This window comes from Colius striatus, chromosome 30, assembly GCF_028858725.1.
Source record: "Colius striatus isolate bColStr4 chromosome 30, bColStr4.1.hap1, whole genome shotgun sequence".
Lineage (NCBI taxonomy): Eukaryota > Metazoa > Chordata > Aves > Coliiformes > Coliidae > Colius > Colius striatus.
The window spans coordinates 41,431-59,902 of NC_084788.1; the positions used below are offsets into that span (position 1 = coordinate 41,431).

Here is an 18,472-nt window from a genome sequence, read left to right on the forward strand (position 1 = left end):
TCTGCCCGTCCAGGCACACTCATCCGGAGCTGCTGGTGGCTCTCAGTCCTGCCATGGCCCTCCATGGGTTGCAGAGGCACAGCTGCATTCTTGACACAGTTGCAGAGGAGTCTCTGGTCTGCCGCTCCTCCTTTCTCTCTCCTCCTCTGACTGTGGGGCCCGCATGGTCGCCTCCATCTTGTACCGCTCCTACAGCTGCTCCCAAACATTTCAATTCCCATCCTTAAATGGTGATGGCAGAGGCACCTGGTGCTGGTTGCAATTTTCTCTTCGTCCTACTCCCTTTTTGCCTTTGTTCCGTTCTTACACCCGAGGAAGCTGCGGGAGCTGGTAGAAGTGCTCTCTGAGCCACTCTCCATCACCTACCAGCAGTCCTGGCTCACCAGGGAGGTCCTAGAGAAATGGAGGATGGCAAACGTGGCACTCATCTACAAGAAGGGCCAGAAGGAGGATCCTGGGAACTACAGGCCCATCAGCTTGACCTCAGTGCCACAGAAGGTTATGGAACACCTTATCCTGAGTGCAATCCTGAGGGACGTACAGGATAACCAAGGGTTCGGGCCCAGCCAACGTGGCTTTATGAAGGCCAGGTCCTGTTTGACCGATCTCATCTCCTTCTAGAAGATCCGCTTCATGGATGAGGGAAAGGCTGTGGATGTAACAGTCTTCCTGGACGTCAATAAGGCCTTTGATACAGTCTCCCACAGCACCCTCCTGGAGAAACTTCAATGGACCTGCTTGGAGATGGGTGAAAAACTGGCTGGATGGCTGCGCCCAGAGAACAATGGTGAATGGAGTTAAATCCAGTTTGCAGACTGTCAGCTGTGGTGTTCCCCAGGCCTCAGTGGTGGGGCCTGTTTTGTTTAACATGTTCATCGATGATTTGGAAGAGGAGATCAAATGCACCCTCAGTAAGTTTGCAGATGACACCAAGCTGGGTGGGAACAGAGCTCTTCTTGAGGACAGGAAGGCCTTTCAGAGGGGCCTGGACAGGCTGAAGCAACGAGCTGAGGCCAGTTGTATAAGGTTTAAAAAAACCCCCAAGCTGCCAGGTCCTGCACCTGGGCCACAATGACCCCAGGCAATACTACAGGCTTGGGGCAGAGTAGCTCGAAAGCTGTCTGGCAGACAAGGACGTGGGAGTGTAAATCAACAGCCATCTGAACATGAGCCAGCAGTGTGCCCAGACAGCCAAGGTGGCCAACGGGATCCTGGGTTGTATCAGAAACAGTGTGACCAGCAGTGCCAAGGAGGTGATTGTCTTCTTGTATTCAGAGCTGGTGAGGCCACACCTTGAACGCTGTGTTCAGTTCTGGGCCGCTCACCACACAAAGGACACGGAGGTGTTGGAGTGTGTCCAGAGATGGGCACCAAAGCTGGCAAAGTGTCTGGAGAACAAGTCTAATGAGGAGTGGCTGAGGGAGCCGGGGATGGTTTAGCCTGGAGAAGAGGCTGAGAGGAGACATGATCACTGTCTACAGCTACCTTCAGAACCAAAATGCTACAGCTGCAGAGAAAACCAACGTGAGTTTCATTCCATGATTTCCGTTACAGAGAAGGTCACTTGCCAATAATCCTTTCTGTTCGTAAAATGCAACAGGTGAAAACAGCTGTGAAAATTCACACCCAAGGGTCAACTGATAAGAGCAGGAAAATCCTATCAATCAGTCAATCATCTTGAGCTGAAAAGTGCCTTTAGTGAGGCCTCCAAATATACCTTTTTTTCCTTCAGGGTTGGAGAGAACAAATCCTGGACTTACACAAATCTATAAATAAAACCCAGAGGACAGGAAAGGACTCTGAGCAATAAATGCACAGGAAGTAAAACCTGAGATCAAATAGCTAACTTTTTGTCGTGGTTTGACACGACAGCCTTTTCTGGTAAGGGAGAAGGGGCTGTAAAGATGGCTCCCGTAAGAAGTTGCTTGTAACTCTCCCCAGCTCTGAGCGAGACCCACTGCTGGGGCTGAGCCAATTAGACGCTTCCACAGGCACTTTTTAAGAAGAAGCTGGAAGAGGAGGCTTCTTCTTGTTTCTTTTTTTTTAATTCTGTCCCTTCTTCTTTTCCAGGTGGTGGTGGTGCAAGGAGTAGGAACAGTGAGAGAAACAACAATGCAGACTCCAAGGTCAGTGATGAAAGAGAGGAGGCGGCGTGCTGGAGCAGAGACTCCCCTGCATTCTACGGAGAGAACTGGTGAAGCTGGGATTTGTTTGCATTTTGCCGAAGACCTCACATCAGTGGCAGAGACGTATTTTGATAATGAACCAGAATCAGGGGCAAGAGACTCATTTTGATAAAAGGCGCAGAGAAGTTTGTTAAGGACTGTGTCCCGGGGGAGGGACCCCGTATCGGAGCGGGGGAAGAGAGAAGCAGCAGAGCCCATCTGTGAGAGAGTGACCACATCCCCCATTCCCTGCCCCCCCCACAAAGACGTTGAGGAGGGAGGAGGTAGAGCTATCAGGAGCAGTGAGCTGGGCCCGGGAAGAAAGGAGGAATGGGGGAGGGAGATTTAAAGTGCTGGTTGCAATTCTCTCATCATCCTACTCCCTTTTTGCCGAGTACTGGAGTCTGTTTTGTCCAGAACCGTAATTGGCAGTGAGCCCTCCCTGCCCTTGTCTTAATCCGCAACAACCTTGCTTATCGTTTTCCTCTCATTTTGCTGGGGCCTCTGCCATCCTAACGAGGGTGAAGGGTGAGCAAGAGACTGTCGTGGTGCTTCCGTGCTAGCTGGACCAAACCACGACAACACCTTACAGTGCTGGGGGTGAGGACACATGGCGGTGCCCCTTTGATGAAGGGATATGTTTTCTAAGCAGAGCGTAAGAAATGCCAGTGCCAAAGCTGACTCTGGAGGAGCGAAAAGAAAGCCTGTGCTCAAGGGCAGCAGCATCTTTCTCAGCTCATGTCACCATAACACTTGAGTAAGAGGAAAGAGGGCCCAGCAGGATCAGAGGCTGCAACTCAGCAGTGCTCTGGTCAGCGCAGAGACACCCTTTGCATCCATAGGGACTCAAATTGGGGTGAGGATCCCTGCGGCAGCAGAGGACCAACACCCACAGCACTGGGGTGCTGGGGAAGAGACGCCTTTGGAGAGCATAGTCCAGGGGTGTCACAGCACAGTGTTTATGTCTTTATTTTCCTTTATGCTTGGTAATTAGATCTAAGAGGGTGGGGAACACTTGAGGATCGCAAGTGCCCCAGCTGCTGGCCCAGCAGGGCTTTCAGCAACCAGGGGCTTTCTTCTAGTGCTTCTAATAGGGTGTCCTCTTCCTGGCTGGACAGGCCTCGGGGCTGCGAGCCCTCCTCTTTGGGGCTCGCCGGGTCTGTCCAGGCGAGTGTTCCCTGCCTCGGCTGGGAGTGGAGGGGCCAGGCACAGCCTCTCCTGGCTCCTCCTGGGGCAGTTGTGGCTCCACAGAGATGGCAACTGGAGCAGAGGAATGGCTGCCAGGATCCCCTCCAAGGGCAGCGCTTGAGGTGCTGGGCAGCTCATCTGCGCTGGCGCCCACAGGGCTGCCAGCAGGTTCTGGGCTACCAGCAAGAGACTGTCCCTGGGAAGCAGCAGGGCCAGGGGCAGCAGCAGAGCCCGGAGCAGCTGCAGGGCTGCCCTCCCACCCGCCCAGCAGATCCGGGGCCTCCTCACTGTGCTGTGGCTCAGCAGCACGTGCACTCTGCTGTGACAATGTCACTGTGTCATTTTGGAGGGAGTCCTCGGGCATATGACCTGTATCCCTCCTGTAGATCTGCTGGAGGGCTGTGACAATGTCTTCCCCTAATTCCGTGTTAATCTGGTCGAGCAAGGGCTCCAGGGACTGGATGAATGTTGGATGGAAAAAGTCATAGAGGATGCCAAAACCATCCCTGAGTGCCTGTTGTGCAGCGCCCTGTTGGCGTGTCCTGCGGCGACGGCTGTTTCTGTCAGCTCGGTGGCTGAGAGCTCCTGTGATGACGTGCTCCTCATAGTCATCATCTGCCCGCACCGAGTGCAGGATGGACCGGATCCTGCCCCTGCAGATGGGGCATCGGCGGTTGATCTCAGCCCACTGCAGGATACACTCATAACAAAACTGGTGGAGGCATGCCATGACATAGGCAGCATTATTCCAGCTGCCCAGGCAGATGGGGCAGCGGGTGTCCAGCCCCGTGGCCAAGCTCCCCACCTCCTGTTGTGGGCTGTGGGGAGCTGGGGATGTGGCGCTGCTCCCTGTCTCTCCCGGTGCTGCAGCAGCGGGTGTCACGCTGGAAAGGGAAAAGAGGCCAGAGTCACTGGCTGGTGCAGGGAGGGGTGGCAGAACTGCCCAGGTCTCTCAAGAAGGAAACCCATCCAGCTCCCCAGGCTGAGATCTCCTCTCCCAGCTCACCTCTGCTGCTGCGAGCGTGTCTCCTGCGGGGCCTGGCTGCCTGAACCCGGCAGGGCCGGGGAAGATGCTTCATCGTCTCTGGGGTCGGCCATGGAGTTGCACAGAGCAATTCCCCCAGCACGACACCAGCACCAAGGCCTTGCTCAGCACCCCAAGCGTCGCAACCTGCTCAGCCGGAGTCTGGGCACAAACTGTCTGGGTGAGACTCGATGCCTGGATTTAAGCAGTGGGGGAAGTGAGGTCACAATCCATTGCCAAGTGACATCAAATTCTGTCAGCTGGGCACTCCTCACTCTGTCCCTCGGTGACAACAGAACCCGTTGTTTTCTGATGTCACAGTCTGTTGCTCGGGGACATCACAATGGGCCCCTCTCACCCCTGGTGATCATCCCGGCAGTGCTGTGGCCCCAGCACGTGTGTATGGGGCTGAGTGCAGCTCCACTGCCCACTCCATTCCCTCATCTCTTGTGCTCAGCATCACAGCCCCAGAGTGATGCACAGGGCAGCACCAAGTCATGGCTCCACACAGGGGAAGCAATTTGGCTTGCAGCGCGCAGTGCAGGCTGGTGGGAGAGCAGAGCCCTGGGATATGGGGGCAGAAGGTGCAGTGAGAAGGAGGCCAGGTCTGCGATGAGGAGTGATGGGGCACAGTCTGGCCCTGGAGACCCTCCAGCTGGAAACGTCTGCCCTGGGAGCAGCACAGAGCTGCAGGCCTGGAACTGGGCAGCACTTGCCCTCACAGGGAACACCAGAAGGGCACCTGGCACAGGTGGAAGGACTCCTCAGCATTAACATCCCACTCCTCTCTGCAGAAGGCTAGGTGTTCCTTTTTTCATCACTCCATTCAAAGTCCAATTCATGCTTGTGTGAAATATGGCGTCATGGTTTAGGCTCATCCTGGGACAAATGACCACAATTGGACTCAAGTCCAAAGGGCAGGGACAGCTTAATTGCTGCTTATGGTCCAGGGCAAAACAGATCAGGCTACTCAGCTTGGGGAAGAAAACAGAAAATAATTTAATCCACCACCAACTAAAACATATCGTAAAACTCCAAAACATAACCAACACAGTCCAACACAGAGTGGTACAATGATGAAGAGCACAACCTACCCTTTAAGACCACCTTCTCCCAACCTCTCCCCTCTTCCTGGACTTAGATTCCCGATCTTTTTCTCCTCCCCCACTGAAGGGCTCAGGGGGCAGGGAGGAGGGATTTCAGTCAGTCTATTCCTGATAGCTTCTGCTGTTTGTCTCTCCTCAGGGCAGGTGGGCTTCGCACCAGTCCTCCCTGTACCTCTGTGGGGTATCTCACACACCCAGCAGCCCTGAACGGGCTGCTCCGATGTGCATTTATCCCAAAGGCTGCAGCTCCTCTCTGCCTCTCGTGTGGGGCTGCTCTGCGGCCCACAGGCGCTCCAGCACGGCCTGCGCCATGGCCGCCTCCTCACACAGTCTCTGCCCGTCCAGGCACACTCATCCGGAGCTGCTGGTGGCTCTCAGTCCTGCCATGGCCCTCCATGGGTTGCAGAGGCACAGCTGCATTCTTGACACAGTTGCAGAGGAGTCTCTGGTCTGCCGCTCCTCCTTTCTCTCTCCTCCTCTGACTGTGGGGCCCGCATGGTCGCCTCCATCTTGTACCGCTCCTACAGCTGCTCCCAAACATTTCAATTCCCATCCTTAAATGGTGATGGCAGAGGCACCTGGTGCTGGTTGCAATTTTCTCTTCGTCCTACTCCCTTTTTGCCTTTGTTCCGTTCTTACACCCGAGGAAGCTGCGGGAGCTGGTAGAAGTGCTCTCTGAGCCACTCTCCATCACCTACCAGCAGTCCTGGCTCACCAGGGAGGTCCTAGAGAAATGGAGGATGGCAAACGTGGCACTCATCTACAAGAAGGGCCAGAAGGAGGATCCTGGGAACTACAGGCCCATCAGCTTGACCTCAGTGCCACAGAAGGTTATGGAACACCTTATCCTGAGTGCAATCCTGAGGGACGTACAGGATAACCAAGGGTTCGGGCCCAGCCAACGTGGCTTTATGAAGGCCAGGTCCTGTTTGACCGATCTCATCTCCTTCTAGAAGATCCGCTTCATGGATGAGGGAAAGGCTGTGGATGTAACAGTCTTCCTGGACGTCAATAAGGCCTTTGATACAGTCTCCCACAGCACCCTCCTGGAGAAACTTCAATGGACCTGCTTGGAGATGGGTGAAAAACTGGCTGGATGGCTGCGCCCAGAGAACAATGGTGAATGGAGTTAAATCCAGTTTGCAGACTGTCAGCTGTGGTGTTCCCCAGGCCTCAGTGGTGGGGCCTGTTTTGTTTAACATGTTCATCGATGATTTGGAAGAGGAGATCAAATGCACCCTCAGTAAGTTTGCAGATGACACCAAGCTGGGTGGGAACAGAGCTCTTCTTGAGGACAGGAAGGCCTTTCAGAGGGGCCTGGACAGGCTGAAGCAACGAGCTGAGGCCAGTTGTATAAGGTTTAAAAAAACCCCCAAGCTGCCAGGTCCTGCACCTGGGCCACAATGACCCCAGGCAATACTACAGGCTTGGGGCAGAGTAGCTCGAAAGCTGTCTGGCAGACAAGGACGTGGGAGTGTAAATCAACAGCCATCTGAACATGAGCCAGCAGTGTGCCCAGACAGCCAAGGTGGCCAACGGGATCCTGGGTTGTATCAGAAACAGTGTGACCAGCAGTGCCAAGGAGGTGATTGTCTTCTTGTATTCAGAGCTGGTGAGGCCACACCTTGAACGCTGTGTTCAGTTCTGGGCCGCTCACCACACAAAGGACACGGAGGTGTTGGAGTGTGTCCAGAGATGGGCACCAAAGCTGGCAAAGTGTCTGGAGAACAAGTCTAATGAGGAGTGGCTGAGGGAGCCGGGGATGGTTTAGCCTGGAGAAGAGGCTGAGAGGAGACATGATCACTGTCTACAGCTACCTTCAGAACCAAAATGCTACAGCTGCAGAGAAAACCAACGTGAGTTTCATTCCATGATTTCCGTTACAGAGAAGGTCACTTGCCAATAATCCTTTCTGTTCGTAAAATGCAACAGGTGAAAACAGCTGTGAAAATTCACACCCAAGGGTCAACTGATAAGAGCAGGAAAATCCTATCAATCAGTCAATCATCTTGAGCTGAAAAGTGCCTTTAGTGAGGCCTCCAAATATACCTTTTTTTCCTTCAGGGTTGGAGAGAACAAATCCTGGACTTACACAAATCTATAAATAAAACCCAGAGGACAGGAAAGGACTCTGAGCAATAAATGCACAGGAAGTAAAACCTGAGATCAAATAGCTAACTTTTTGTCATGGTTTGACACGACAGCCTTTTCTGGTAAGGGAGAAGGGGCTGTAAAGATGGCTCCCGTAAGAAGTTGCTTGTAACTCTCCCCAGCTCTGAGCGAGACCCACTGCTGGGGCTGAGCCAATTAGACGCTTCCACAGGCACTTTTTAAGAAGAAGCTGGAAGAGGAGGCTTCTTCTTGTTTCTTTTTTTTTAATTCTGTCCCTTCTTCTTTTCCAGGTGGTGGTGGTGCAAGGAGTAGGAACAGTGAGAGAAACAACAATGCAGACTCCAAGGTCAGTGATGAAAGAGAGGAGGCGGCGTGCTGGAGCAGAGACTCCCCTGCATTCTACGGAGAGAACTGGTGAAGCTGGGATTTGTTTGCATTTTGCCGAAGACCTCACATCAGTGGCAGAGACGTATTTTGATAATGAACCAGAATCAGGGGCAAGAGACTCATTTTGATAAAAGGCGCAGAGAAGTTTGTTAAGGACTGTGTCCCGGGGGAGGGACCCCGTATCGGAGCGGGGGAAGAGAGAAGCAGCAGAGCCCATCTGTGAGAGAGTGACCACATCCCCCATTCCCTGCCCCCCCCACAAAGACGTTGAGGAGGGAGGAGGTAGAGCTATCAGGAGCAGTGAGCTGGGCCCGGGAAGAAAGGAGGAATGGGGGAGGGAGATTTAAAGTGCTGGTTGCAATTCTCTCATCATCCTACTCCCTTTTTGCCGAGTACTGGAGTCTGTTTTGTCCAGAACCGTAATTGGCAGTGAGCCCTCCCTGCCCTTGTCTTAATCCGCAACAACCTTGCTTATCGTTTTCCTCTCATTTTGCTGGGGCCTCTGCCATCCTAACGAGGGTGGAGGGTGAGCAAGAGACTGTCGTGGTGCTTCCGTGCTAGCTGGGCCAAGCCACGACAACACCTTACAGTGCTGGGGGTGAGGACACATGGCGGTGCCCCTTTGATGAAGGGATATGTTTTCTAAGCAGAGCGTAAGAAATGCCAGTGCCAAAGCTGACTCTGGAGGAGCGAGAAGAAAGCCTGTGCTCAAGGGCAGCAGCATCTTTCTCAGCTCATGTCACCATAACACTTGAGTAAGAGGAAAGAGGGCCCAGCAGGATCAGAGGCTGCAACTCAGCAGTGCTCTGGTCAGCGCAGAGACACCCTTTGCATCCATAGGGACTCAAATTGGGGTGAGGATCCCTGCGGCAGCAGAGGACCAACACCCACAGCACTGGGGTGCTGGGGAAGAGACGCCTTTGGAGAGCATAGTCCAGGGGTGTCACAGCACAGTGTTTATGTCTTTATTTTCCTTTATGCTTGGTAATTAGATCTAAGAGGGTGGGGAACACTTGAGGACCGCAAGTGCCCCAGCTGCTGGCCCAGCAGGGCTTTCAGCAACCAGGGGCTTTCTTCTAGTGCTTCTAATAGGGTGTCCTCTTCCTGGCTGGACAGGCCTCGGGGCTGCGAGCCCTCCTCTTTGGGGCTCGCCGGGTCTGTCCAGGCGAGTGTTCCCTGCCTCGGCTGGGAGTGGAGGGGCCAGGCACAGCCTCTCCTGGCTCCTCCTGGGGCAGCTGTGGCTCCACAGAGATGGCAACTGGAGCAGAGGAATGGCTGCCAGGATCCCCTCCAAGGGCAGCGCTTGAGGTGCTGGGCAGCTCATCTGCGCTGGCGCCCACAGGGCTGCCAGCAGGTTCTGGGCTACCAGCAAGAGACTGTCCCTGGGAAGCAGCAGGGCCAGGGGCAGCAGCAGGGCTAGGTGCAGCTACAGGGCTGCCCTCCCACCCGCCCAGCAGATCCAGGGCCTCCTCACTGTGCTGTGGCTCAGCAGCACGTGCACTCTGCTGTGACAATGTCACTGTGTCATTTTGGAGGGAGTCCTCGGGCATATGACCTGTATCCCTCCTGTAGATCTGCTGGAGGGCTGTGACAATGTCTTCCCCTAATTCCGTGTTAATCTGGTCGAGCAAGGGCTCCAGGGACTGGATGAATGTTGGATGGAAAAAGTCATAGAGGATGCCAAAACCATCCCTGAGTGCCTGTTGTGCAGCGCCCTGTTGGCGTGTCCTGCGGCGACGGCTGTTTCTGTCAGCTCGGTGGCTGAGAGCTCCTGTGATGACGTGCTCCTCATAGTCATCATCTGCCCGCACCGAGTGCAGGATGGACCGGATCCTGCCCCTGCAGATGGGGCATCGGCGGTTGATCTCAGCCCACTGCAGGATACACTCATAACAAAACTGGTGGAGGCATGCCATGACATAGGCAGCATTATTCCAGCTGCCCAGGCAGATGGGGCAGCGGGTGTCCAGCCCCGTGGCCAAGCTCCCCACCTCCTGTTGTGGGCTGTGGGGAGCTGGGGATGTGGCGCTGCTCCCTGTCTCTCCCGGTGCTGCAGCAGCGGGTGTCACGCTGGAAAGGGAAAAGAGGCCAGAGTCACTGGCTGGTGCAGGGAGGGGTGGCAGAACTGCCCAGGTCTCTCAAGAAGGAAACCCATCCAGCTCCCCAGGCTGAGATCTCCTCTCCCAGCTCACCTCTGCTGCTGCGAGCGTGTCTCCTGCGGGGCCTGGCTGCCTGAACCCGGCAGGGCCGGGGAAGATGCTTCATCGTCTCTGGGGTCGGCCATGGAGTTGCACAGAACAATTCCCCCAGCACGACACCAGCACCAAGGCCTTGCTCAGCACCCCAAGCGTCGCAACCTGCTCAGCCGGAGTCTGGGCACAAACTGTCTGGGTGAGACTCGATGCCTGGATTTAAGCAGTGGGGGAAGTGAGGTCACAATCCATTGCCAAGTGACATCAAATTCTGTCAGCTGGGCACTCCTCACTCTGTCCCTCGGTGACAACAGAACCCGTTGTTTTCTGATGTCACAGTCTGTTGCTCGGGGACATCACAATGGGCCCCTCTCACCCCTGGTGATCATCCCGGCAGTGCTGTGGCCCCAGCACGTGTGTATGGGGCTGAGTGCAGTTCCACTGCCCACTCCATTCCCTCATCTCTTGTGCTCAGCATCACAGCCCCAGAGTGATGCACAGGGCAGCACCAAGTCATGGCTCCACACAGGGGAAGCAATTTGGGTTGCAGCAGGCAGTGCAGGCTGGTGGCACACAGTTACAATTGACTATACTCTGTGAAATAACTTGTGTCACAGTGCAAAAACCAATTCTCGTGGGTGTTGTTAATGTTGTCCATTGTAAACAAAGAATGTGCTTTGCAGGCCTGTTGCTTTTGCCATGAGCTGACTCCAGAACCAAACTTCAGGAACAGCTGACAGGAACGCAGACCTTGCCTCAAGAGTGCTCACCACACAGTGCTAGTGCAGAACCAGTCAAATCACTTATTTCCCGAGAGGATTCCTGTTTTCTTAGGTATGAATGTATGTGAGCAGATACATTTCTAGTAAAGTGCCTTTCTAGTTGCAAGTACTACTAAGTTACTAACGACTTTTCCCCTGCCAGGATGACACAGTTTACATCTCATCAACTGTGTACCAGATCAGCAGAGACAGCGATAGTCCATCTGTCGCCAACTCTAGAAAGGACTGAATGTATAAAAAATTAACCTTTATGTGTTACTGTAATATTAAAGTGACCTACCAAAGTTTTTATCACAAGGTGAACACATCTACAGAGGCAACTATGCTATTGTTTGCTTCTTCTGTCTCATTACCTAACAGCCTCCAGAACATGAACACATTTCACATCAAGCTGCGTACAGACAATGAGCTCATTCTCCAGTGGTCAGTCACCTCTACTAAATCCATCCCTCGCCCAGACTGCTGTAGGTTATGGCAGTAACCACAACAGCCAGGCTGTGGTTACATTTTGAACATAGCTCCCAACTAGGCAGGAAGAAGAGCGCTACAGACATTGTGTGACAGAGGAGAAAAAAAGTTGGTATTGCCATAAGAAATTGCATTTGCTGCATACCGTGGCACAATGCCTAACGCTCCACTAGCCTGAGGCTGCTTGTTTTTTCACACAGCAGTGAGAGGTCCACCCTATCTCGCAGTAATCAAAATGCACTATCAGTTTGAGAAGACTGAGAGAGACAGGAGAACAGATGCTGTTCCATGCAATGACGAGGAAACTTTTCAAAAGTTATTACTACAGAAGCCACGGGGAAGCAAAAGGAAGTTTGGGGTTGTTTTTTCCCAATATTCGAATAGTAAGATCTCCACCTGGTGGCAGCATGCTTGCTTCGAAAGGTTAGGGGGAGCACCCATGTAAACACACACTCCCCAGAAGGGTCATTTGTGTTTCACAACACACTCTTTATGTGAGTTTACAGAACTACTTGTTACAGCAAAGTGATGTCCTAAAATTGGCATTTCTCCCATAGTTATCCGTCAGACAAGTGCTGATTCGCCAGAATATTCACAAGACACATGCAAAAGGTCTCTTTATAGAGAAAATTAGTTTTAAGTAGCAGCTCCTAGCTACATATTCAGGTACAGGTCACAACCCTGTTCGTCCCGGTGACAAAACCCAGGATCTTCAAAAGCTGGAACCAGGAATGCCTGACTGTGCCCGCAGATTCCTAATGTGAGTTGAGAATGCAATGCCTACATGCAAAGTACTGTTCTTTGCCAATGATTGATCGAACCAATCAAGTCTGTACTGGAATACAGTGCCGGCCTGTGCTGTTTGTTTTGAGACATAAACAAGGAATGGAACTTCCATTTCCAACAACATATACATTCATTTGTATGGTGTATGTCTACAGATGTCTGAGGATACAGCAAACAGAAAACCATTATTCCTACAGGTCAGACTACGGAGTATTCAGTATGTTATGTGATGCAGAGTGATGCTCAAGACATGAACACGTTTGTACTATGTAAACATTCAAATATAAACAGGAAATCAAATCAAGTATTAAATTGTGGTTTCATGCATGTGTTTAAAACAGCATCACTGTCATAAGAATCAGTGACATGATCACTCTCTACAACTATGTGGAAGGGAGGGTGTAGGGAGGTGGGGGTGGATCTCTTCTCTATAGTAGATGAATGACAAGACAAGGAAATTGGATCACGAGGCACCAGGAGCATGTTCAGATTAGACATTTGGAAGATCTTTTTCTCCAAGAGGGTTATTAAGCATTGGAACAGGCTGGCTAGGGAGGTGGTACAGTCACCATCTCTGGAGATATTCAGCAAGTGCATAGATGATATGCTGAGGGATATGCTTTAGTTTAATGACAGGCTTGGTAGTGTGAGATTAGCGTTTGTACTTGATCTTAGAGGTCTTTTCCAATCAAAATGATATTGTGATTGCATGAGGTAGTAAATGCCAGTACATTAAGAATTAACATGAGCAAAGCAGTGGAGTAACAGTTATGCAATACTTAGAACTCTGAGTAAAGTTCTAAAGAATTAAATCTCCAAACATGAAGTTGTTGCCTTTTACTTAGAAGAAATCTTGACAAGTCAATTGCCACTGTTCCATTTACATGGATGTTTTAGCAGCTTCAAAGCCTGTTAGTTCCAAGCATTCAACATTGTACCTTTAGCTCAATTCTAGAACAAAACTAACTCAAAAAACTTTACTTCACAACACTTTAAACAAATTTTATTAGAAGTTTTTTTGAAAGGTTAGATTAATGCAGAAAGGACAGAAAAACTTTCCACACATTGACAAAATTACACTTATTTTCCATACAAATGTAGACTAGGCTCCTAGAAGACCTGGTTTTGTTCCTACAAATTGTAAACAAGCAATAAAATCCATACCAAAACAGCTATTTGTCAAAGAAAACGCACACGTGAAAATTTAAGCTGGTTATACTATCTTAACAACTAGCACATTTAACATGAATCCTGCTCTAGGATAAAACTAAGTAAGAGGAAAGAGTACAACTCAGGTGTTTTACTTCATCCTCTGAGTGCTTAGAAAATCAGTTGGGCTATGCAATTGTTGTGAGTTTTGTTTCCCTTCGGTATTCTTTTCTGTATGGTTTTTTTAGAGGTTTGATTTTTCCAAAACAACATTCTTTTCTAGAAAAAAGGGTTTATAGCCTTCACTGTGCTGTAGGAAAAAAAATCTCCAGTACAAAGGAGTTCATAGTATTGAAAATGCCCTACCCTTCCCTAACAGCACCTGAATTTAAAGAGGTCAAGTCAACATCAAGTGGCTAGTCTACAGATCTAAGAAAAATTGATCCCCAAAACAGCAGAATATTTCTATTCCCGCAAGGTTTCAAGAAAAAGGAGGAGACTGGCATATCAGTCTGGGTGACATTTTTCCAACGGTACCTTGTTCAGAGTCAACAATTCACATCCTGCAAGAAAGTTAAATATTTCTTTTACAAAACTTCCTTTCCAGTGAGAAAGGAAATTAAGGCCATCAGACTTGCAGCTTAAAAATTCACGTTGAGAATACAAAAATATGTTTTGCTTCTGAACAAGCTGTTCCACAAGCAGAGGGAGGGCCATGACCTGAGGAACCTTGCTGACTGAAAGTTCACATAATCACGCAGCGTCTGTTTGATGTCTTTGGGCTTTCCTGTTATCAAGGGAAAAGGAGTCATCTTTGGAAAAACAAATCCATTGGTAAAAGATTTAGCAGCTCAAAATAATAATGCTGTACATTTTTAACACATGAAATTATTAGCCTGGCATGGTCTAAGCAAGAGTCAGCATGCAAAGCTGTACAACCTGTTATCCCCTGCAAGTTATGTTAGATATCCTTTTCTATGAGAAGTAAAACGGAAGACAGGTACCAAAACCCCACCTCGTATCTTAAATAATTATCTTATTTGTATCAAGTCAAAAAGTTCCATTAAGTTTAGACAGGTGGTAAATACTGCAAGGAGCATATACATGTACCGTAAAGAGTTTCTACCTAAAGCAATATAATCTCCCTATAACATTTTTGTAAGTAAAGCTACTAAGACAGGTACATTAGCTGAACTACACAATCCCATAAACTACAAGAGCAGTGGATGCATTTCAGAACTTCTGCATAACTGCAAAAACCCCAACTCTGTATTAAATGTCACAAACTTATGATTCAGTTACAGGGCAAAAACCATGGCTGTCAAAAATTCAATTGCCAGGTTACATATGCACACTTACTCTTCTATATTACCTTTTCTAGTTGACTACACAGTAAATGAAACATGGCAAAGTAACAACCTTGGACATGGCATTCCAGGAACTTGTTTGTTACTCTTCCTTCTTTCAGTAAAACTGGCCAAAACAGTAAGGTTGTGGATAAAGCTCAGAATGTGAACCATCAAATATATCTCTATTTTCCCCTCTATTTCAAAGCATTTTACATCATCACTGCAAGCTCACACTGTTCCATTGCCTTCAGAGTTGCGTTTCTTCAGCATGAGGGAGACTTCTCTGAGAGTGTCTTCAAATCTCTCACTTCCTCCATCAGAGAGAAAGATTTTGAAAACTCTAGAGTACCTGCTTAAGCCGAACTTTACCATAAACAATTGGCCTGGAAGAAGTATTACCAGGAACAGAGTTTAAGAAAAAAAAAAAAAATCCCCAAATCTAAGTTTCACAACCTTAAGAAAACTCTACTCCTCACCATCAAGGGAAGACCTTAAGTCTTTTTTTGGTTTTGATAACACAGCTTCCTACTTCCATGAAGTTACTGATTAAACCAAAATTAAAGAACTTCCAAATGGGTATTATCTTCTAAAAATTCATTACTTGCATATCCATTTTTTCATCTTAAAAAAAACTTTGCCAACCTAAAAGAAGATACCTGCTGGTGGTAAAGTTGTTCTTCTTCCTCTACAGCTGCTTCTTCAACTTCCTCCTCTTCTGATTCACAAGCAGTTGTTTTAAAGGCAGTGCTTCTCTGAGCAACCTCCTGCAACAGAGTTTTATTTTCAAGATCTGACTCCTCTAAAGATCTGATGTTCATCTACTCACATTTTGAGAGACAGGAGTTCCAGATTTTGGGAAAGGTACTAATTTTGTCCATATACTTTCCAGGCACTGCTGTGCATAAACAGCATTGCTAACACCTTAGTTTAAAACCTTTAAATGACTAAAATAAGTCTAACAAGATGCTTATCAAGTTCTTCCAAAAATTGCCTTTTTATATACTTAAATAATTTCTTCCATCATCAACTGTTCTACCCAAGATTTTAACTCCCACCTTACCAGAATATATGCCTCATTGTTTGAAGCAAGTTTCATTATGTTCCCCATCCCCAGAAAGAGGTTAAAGAAAATGAATTTGAGACAAATCACCCAGTTTACTAAAACCTCTTCTTTCCAAGGCACTGCACATTTTGTGGCATAAGGGCATGTCTGAACAAATCATTCTACTACTTATACTCAACACAGGGAAAAAAAAATCCACACACTTCAATAGGTTGCATTCCAAAATTACTGTTAAGACAGTGTAGTGGTTTTGCCTGGGCCAGTTTTTTTTGGCAGTAGGGAGGCTACAAGGCTGACTTCTTTAAAACAAAGCACTGCCAGAAGCTTCCCTTGTAGATAACAGCGCTAATGCCTGATCCAGGCCTAGCCAATTAGTGACTGAGGCAATACCTCTCAGAATAACATATTGGAAAAGGGGAAGAAGTTGCTGCGCAGTTGCTGAACTGCAGCAGCAACAGGGAGTGAGACTATGAAAACATCTCTGCAGACACCAAGGTTAGTGGAGAAGGAGGGGGAAGAGGGTGCTTAGGCCCTGGAAGAAAGACTCCCCTGTGACCTGTGGTGCAGCCCATGGTGAGGAAGCTGTGCCCCTGCAGTCCGTGGAGGCCACCGGGGAGCAGAGATACACTTGCAACCCATGGAGGACCCCATGCTGGAGGAGGTGGATGCCTGAAGGAGGCTCTAACTCCATGGGAGGCTCACCCTGGAGCAAGTTTCTGGCAGGATCTGGGGGCTCTCTGGGAAGAGAGTAGGCCGTGCCAGAGGAGGTTTGCTGTCAGGACTTGTGATCCTTTGAGGGACTCAAGGCTAGAGCAATCAGTACCTGAAGGACTGTTCTCGCAGTGGGTGAACCACGTTGGGGCAGGGTGTGAAGAGCTGCCCTCATGGGAGGCCCCATGCTGGAGCAGTTCATGAGGAACTGTAGTCCATGAGAAGAACTCACACTGTTGAAGTTCATGAGGGACTGTTTCCCGTGGGAGAGACCCCACAGTGTAGCAGTGGGAAGTGTGAGGAGGCCTCCCACTGAGAAGCAGCAGCAGCAAAGTCCTTCTGTAATGAACTGATCGCAACCCCCATCCCCTGTACTGCTGGGGAGAAGGAAGGTGAGTCCTGGGAAGAGGGAGGGGTGGGGGGAGGCATTTTAAGATTCAGTTTTATTTCTTATCTCCCTGCTCTTATTGTTCTTTTAATAAATCAAACCTTTTTCTCCCCAAGTTGAGTCTGTTTCGCCTGTGATGCCAATTGCTGAGTGATCTCTCCATCCTTAACACACAAACTGGGAGTCCTGTCCAGTTGGGGAGGGGGAGTGATATTATGACTTGGTGGACACCTGCCTAAACCACCACAGACAGACAGGGGTACAGTATGCTTGGCTAGAAAGAAAAAAGGAGAAAACTTCACCATGTGAATGCACATGAACATTTTGGAAAGATCTAGCAATGGTTCCACCTGCATCTTTGTAGGGGATGGCACCACCAGACAAGTTTAAGCACATTTGAGTTACTTTACCTCTCCTTGTGAATTTTTCAGTACAACTTTCACATCTTTACCAGTGTCCCAAGAATTCTGGTTCTTCCAGATGAGGTCAGTTGGAGGTCTAGCAGTTATTCCAGCATTTGCAGCCCAGATCTGTTGTAAGAAGTCACATACATGCATAATCTGCTAGTTTTACCCATCTGCATGTTTCTTATTGAGTTAACATACTCCATTTAAGTGATGGTGGTTAATATCCTCCAGTTAAGAAAATGCAGCTCTGCCTACCTACATCCAGTGTTTCTTACAACAAAACATCCTATTTCTTTAATGCAGAGGCTGTTGAATGTGTAAATGCATCTGTTTATGGTCAAAATTCTTGCTCTATACAAAAAGTATGTTTCTGAAAAATGTGTCTGTCCAATTTCTTCACAACAATCAACATAACTAACGTCCCACAGAAATATACATGATTATTTTCTGAACATGACCATAGAAAGGACAAAGCTAAAATCCCTGCATCTTATTTTCACAGTTGGTCTCAAGCCCATTTCAACTGAACAGCTGAAGCTTGACAACTTACTGTAACAGCCTGGCCTGCCTTTAGTATATATCTTGAGGTGTATTTGTAAGTAGCAGTAGTGTCTCCTATATTTTGGATCATCTCCCAACCTCCCATAGGTTGATCCTAGAAAAAATAAAAGTGAGAAAAAATTCCATCAGCACTCGCTTTCCATAGGGTATTTTACAATAAGGCCACAAGGCAGAAATTTTCTGTAAATAAGTTTGCTACTTGATCTTCATCACACAATTAGAATAACTTCAGTATATTTGCCTTCTCATCTCAAGTTAAAGCTTCAAACATGCTGGTTTGACACTTCAACCATCCTGATATTTGCTGGGATAGCCACACAGCCAAGCACACACAGTCCAGGAGGTTCCTACAGATTGTTGATGACAACTTCCTATCGCAGATGATTGATGAACCAACAAGGAGGGTTGTGCTGCTGGACCTGGTACTGACAAATAAGGAGGGCCTGGTTGGGGATGGGAAGGTTGGAGGCAACTTCGGCTGCAGTGACCATGAGATGGTAGAGTTCAAGATCCTGTGTGGAAGAGGCAGAACACAAAGCAAAACTGTGACCCTGGATTTCAGGCCAGACGACTTTGGCCTCTTCAAAGATCTACTTGGATGGATCTCATGGGATATGACTCTAGATGGCAGAAA

At 49.0% G+C, this 18,472-nt stretch overlaps 1 protein-coding gene across 1 annotated transcript in view; it reads right to left on the minus strand.

The window, feature by feature from the left end:
* Nucleotides 1-14,104: 14,104 nt before the first annotated feature.
* The window catches only part of LMNB1 (lamin B1), a 33,433-nt gene continuing 29,065 nt past the window's right edge, over nucleotides 14,105-18,472 (minus strand). The window contains exons 8-11 of the mRNA XM_062016449.1: nucleotides 17,828-17,932; nucleotides 17,281-17,400; nucleotides 15,365-15,472; nucleotides 14,105-14,146 (exon numbers count right to left, since the gene is read on the minus strand). Coding sequence (XP_061872433.1) covers nucleotides 14,105-14,146; nucleotides 15,365-15,472; nucleotides 17,281-17,400; nucleotides 17,828-17,932 — 375 coding nt within the window. The remainder of the gene's footprint in view (nucleotides 14,147-15,364; nucleotides 15,473-17,280; nucleotides 17,401-17,827; nucleotides 17,933-18,472) is intronic.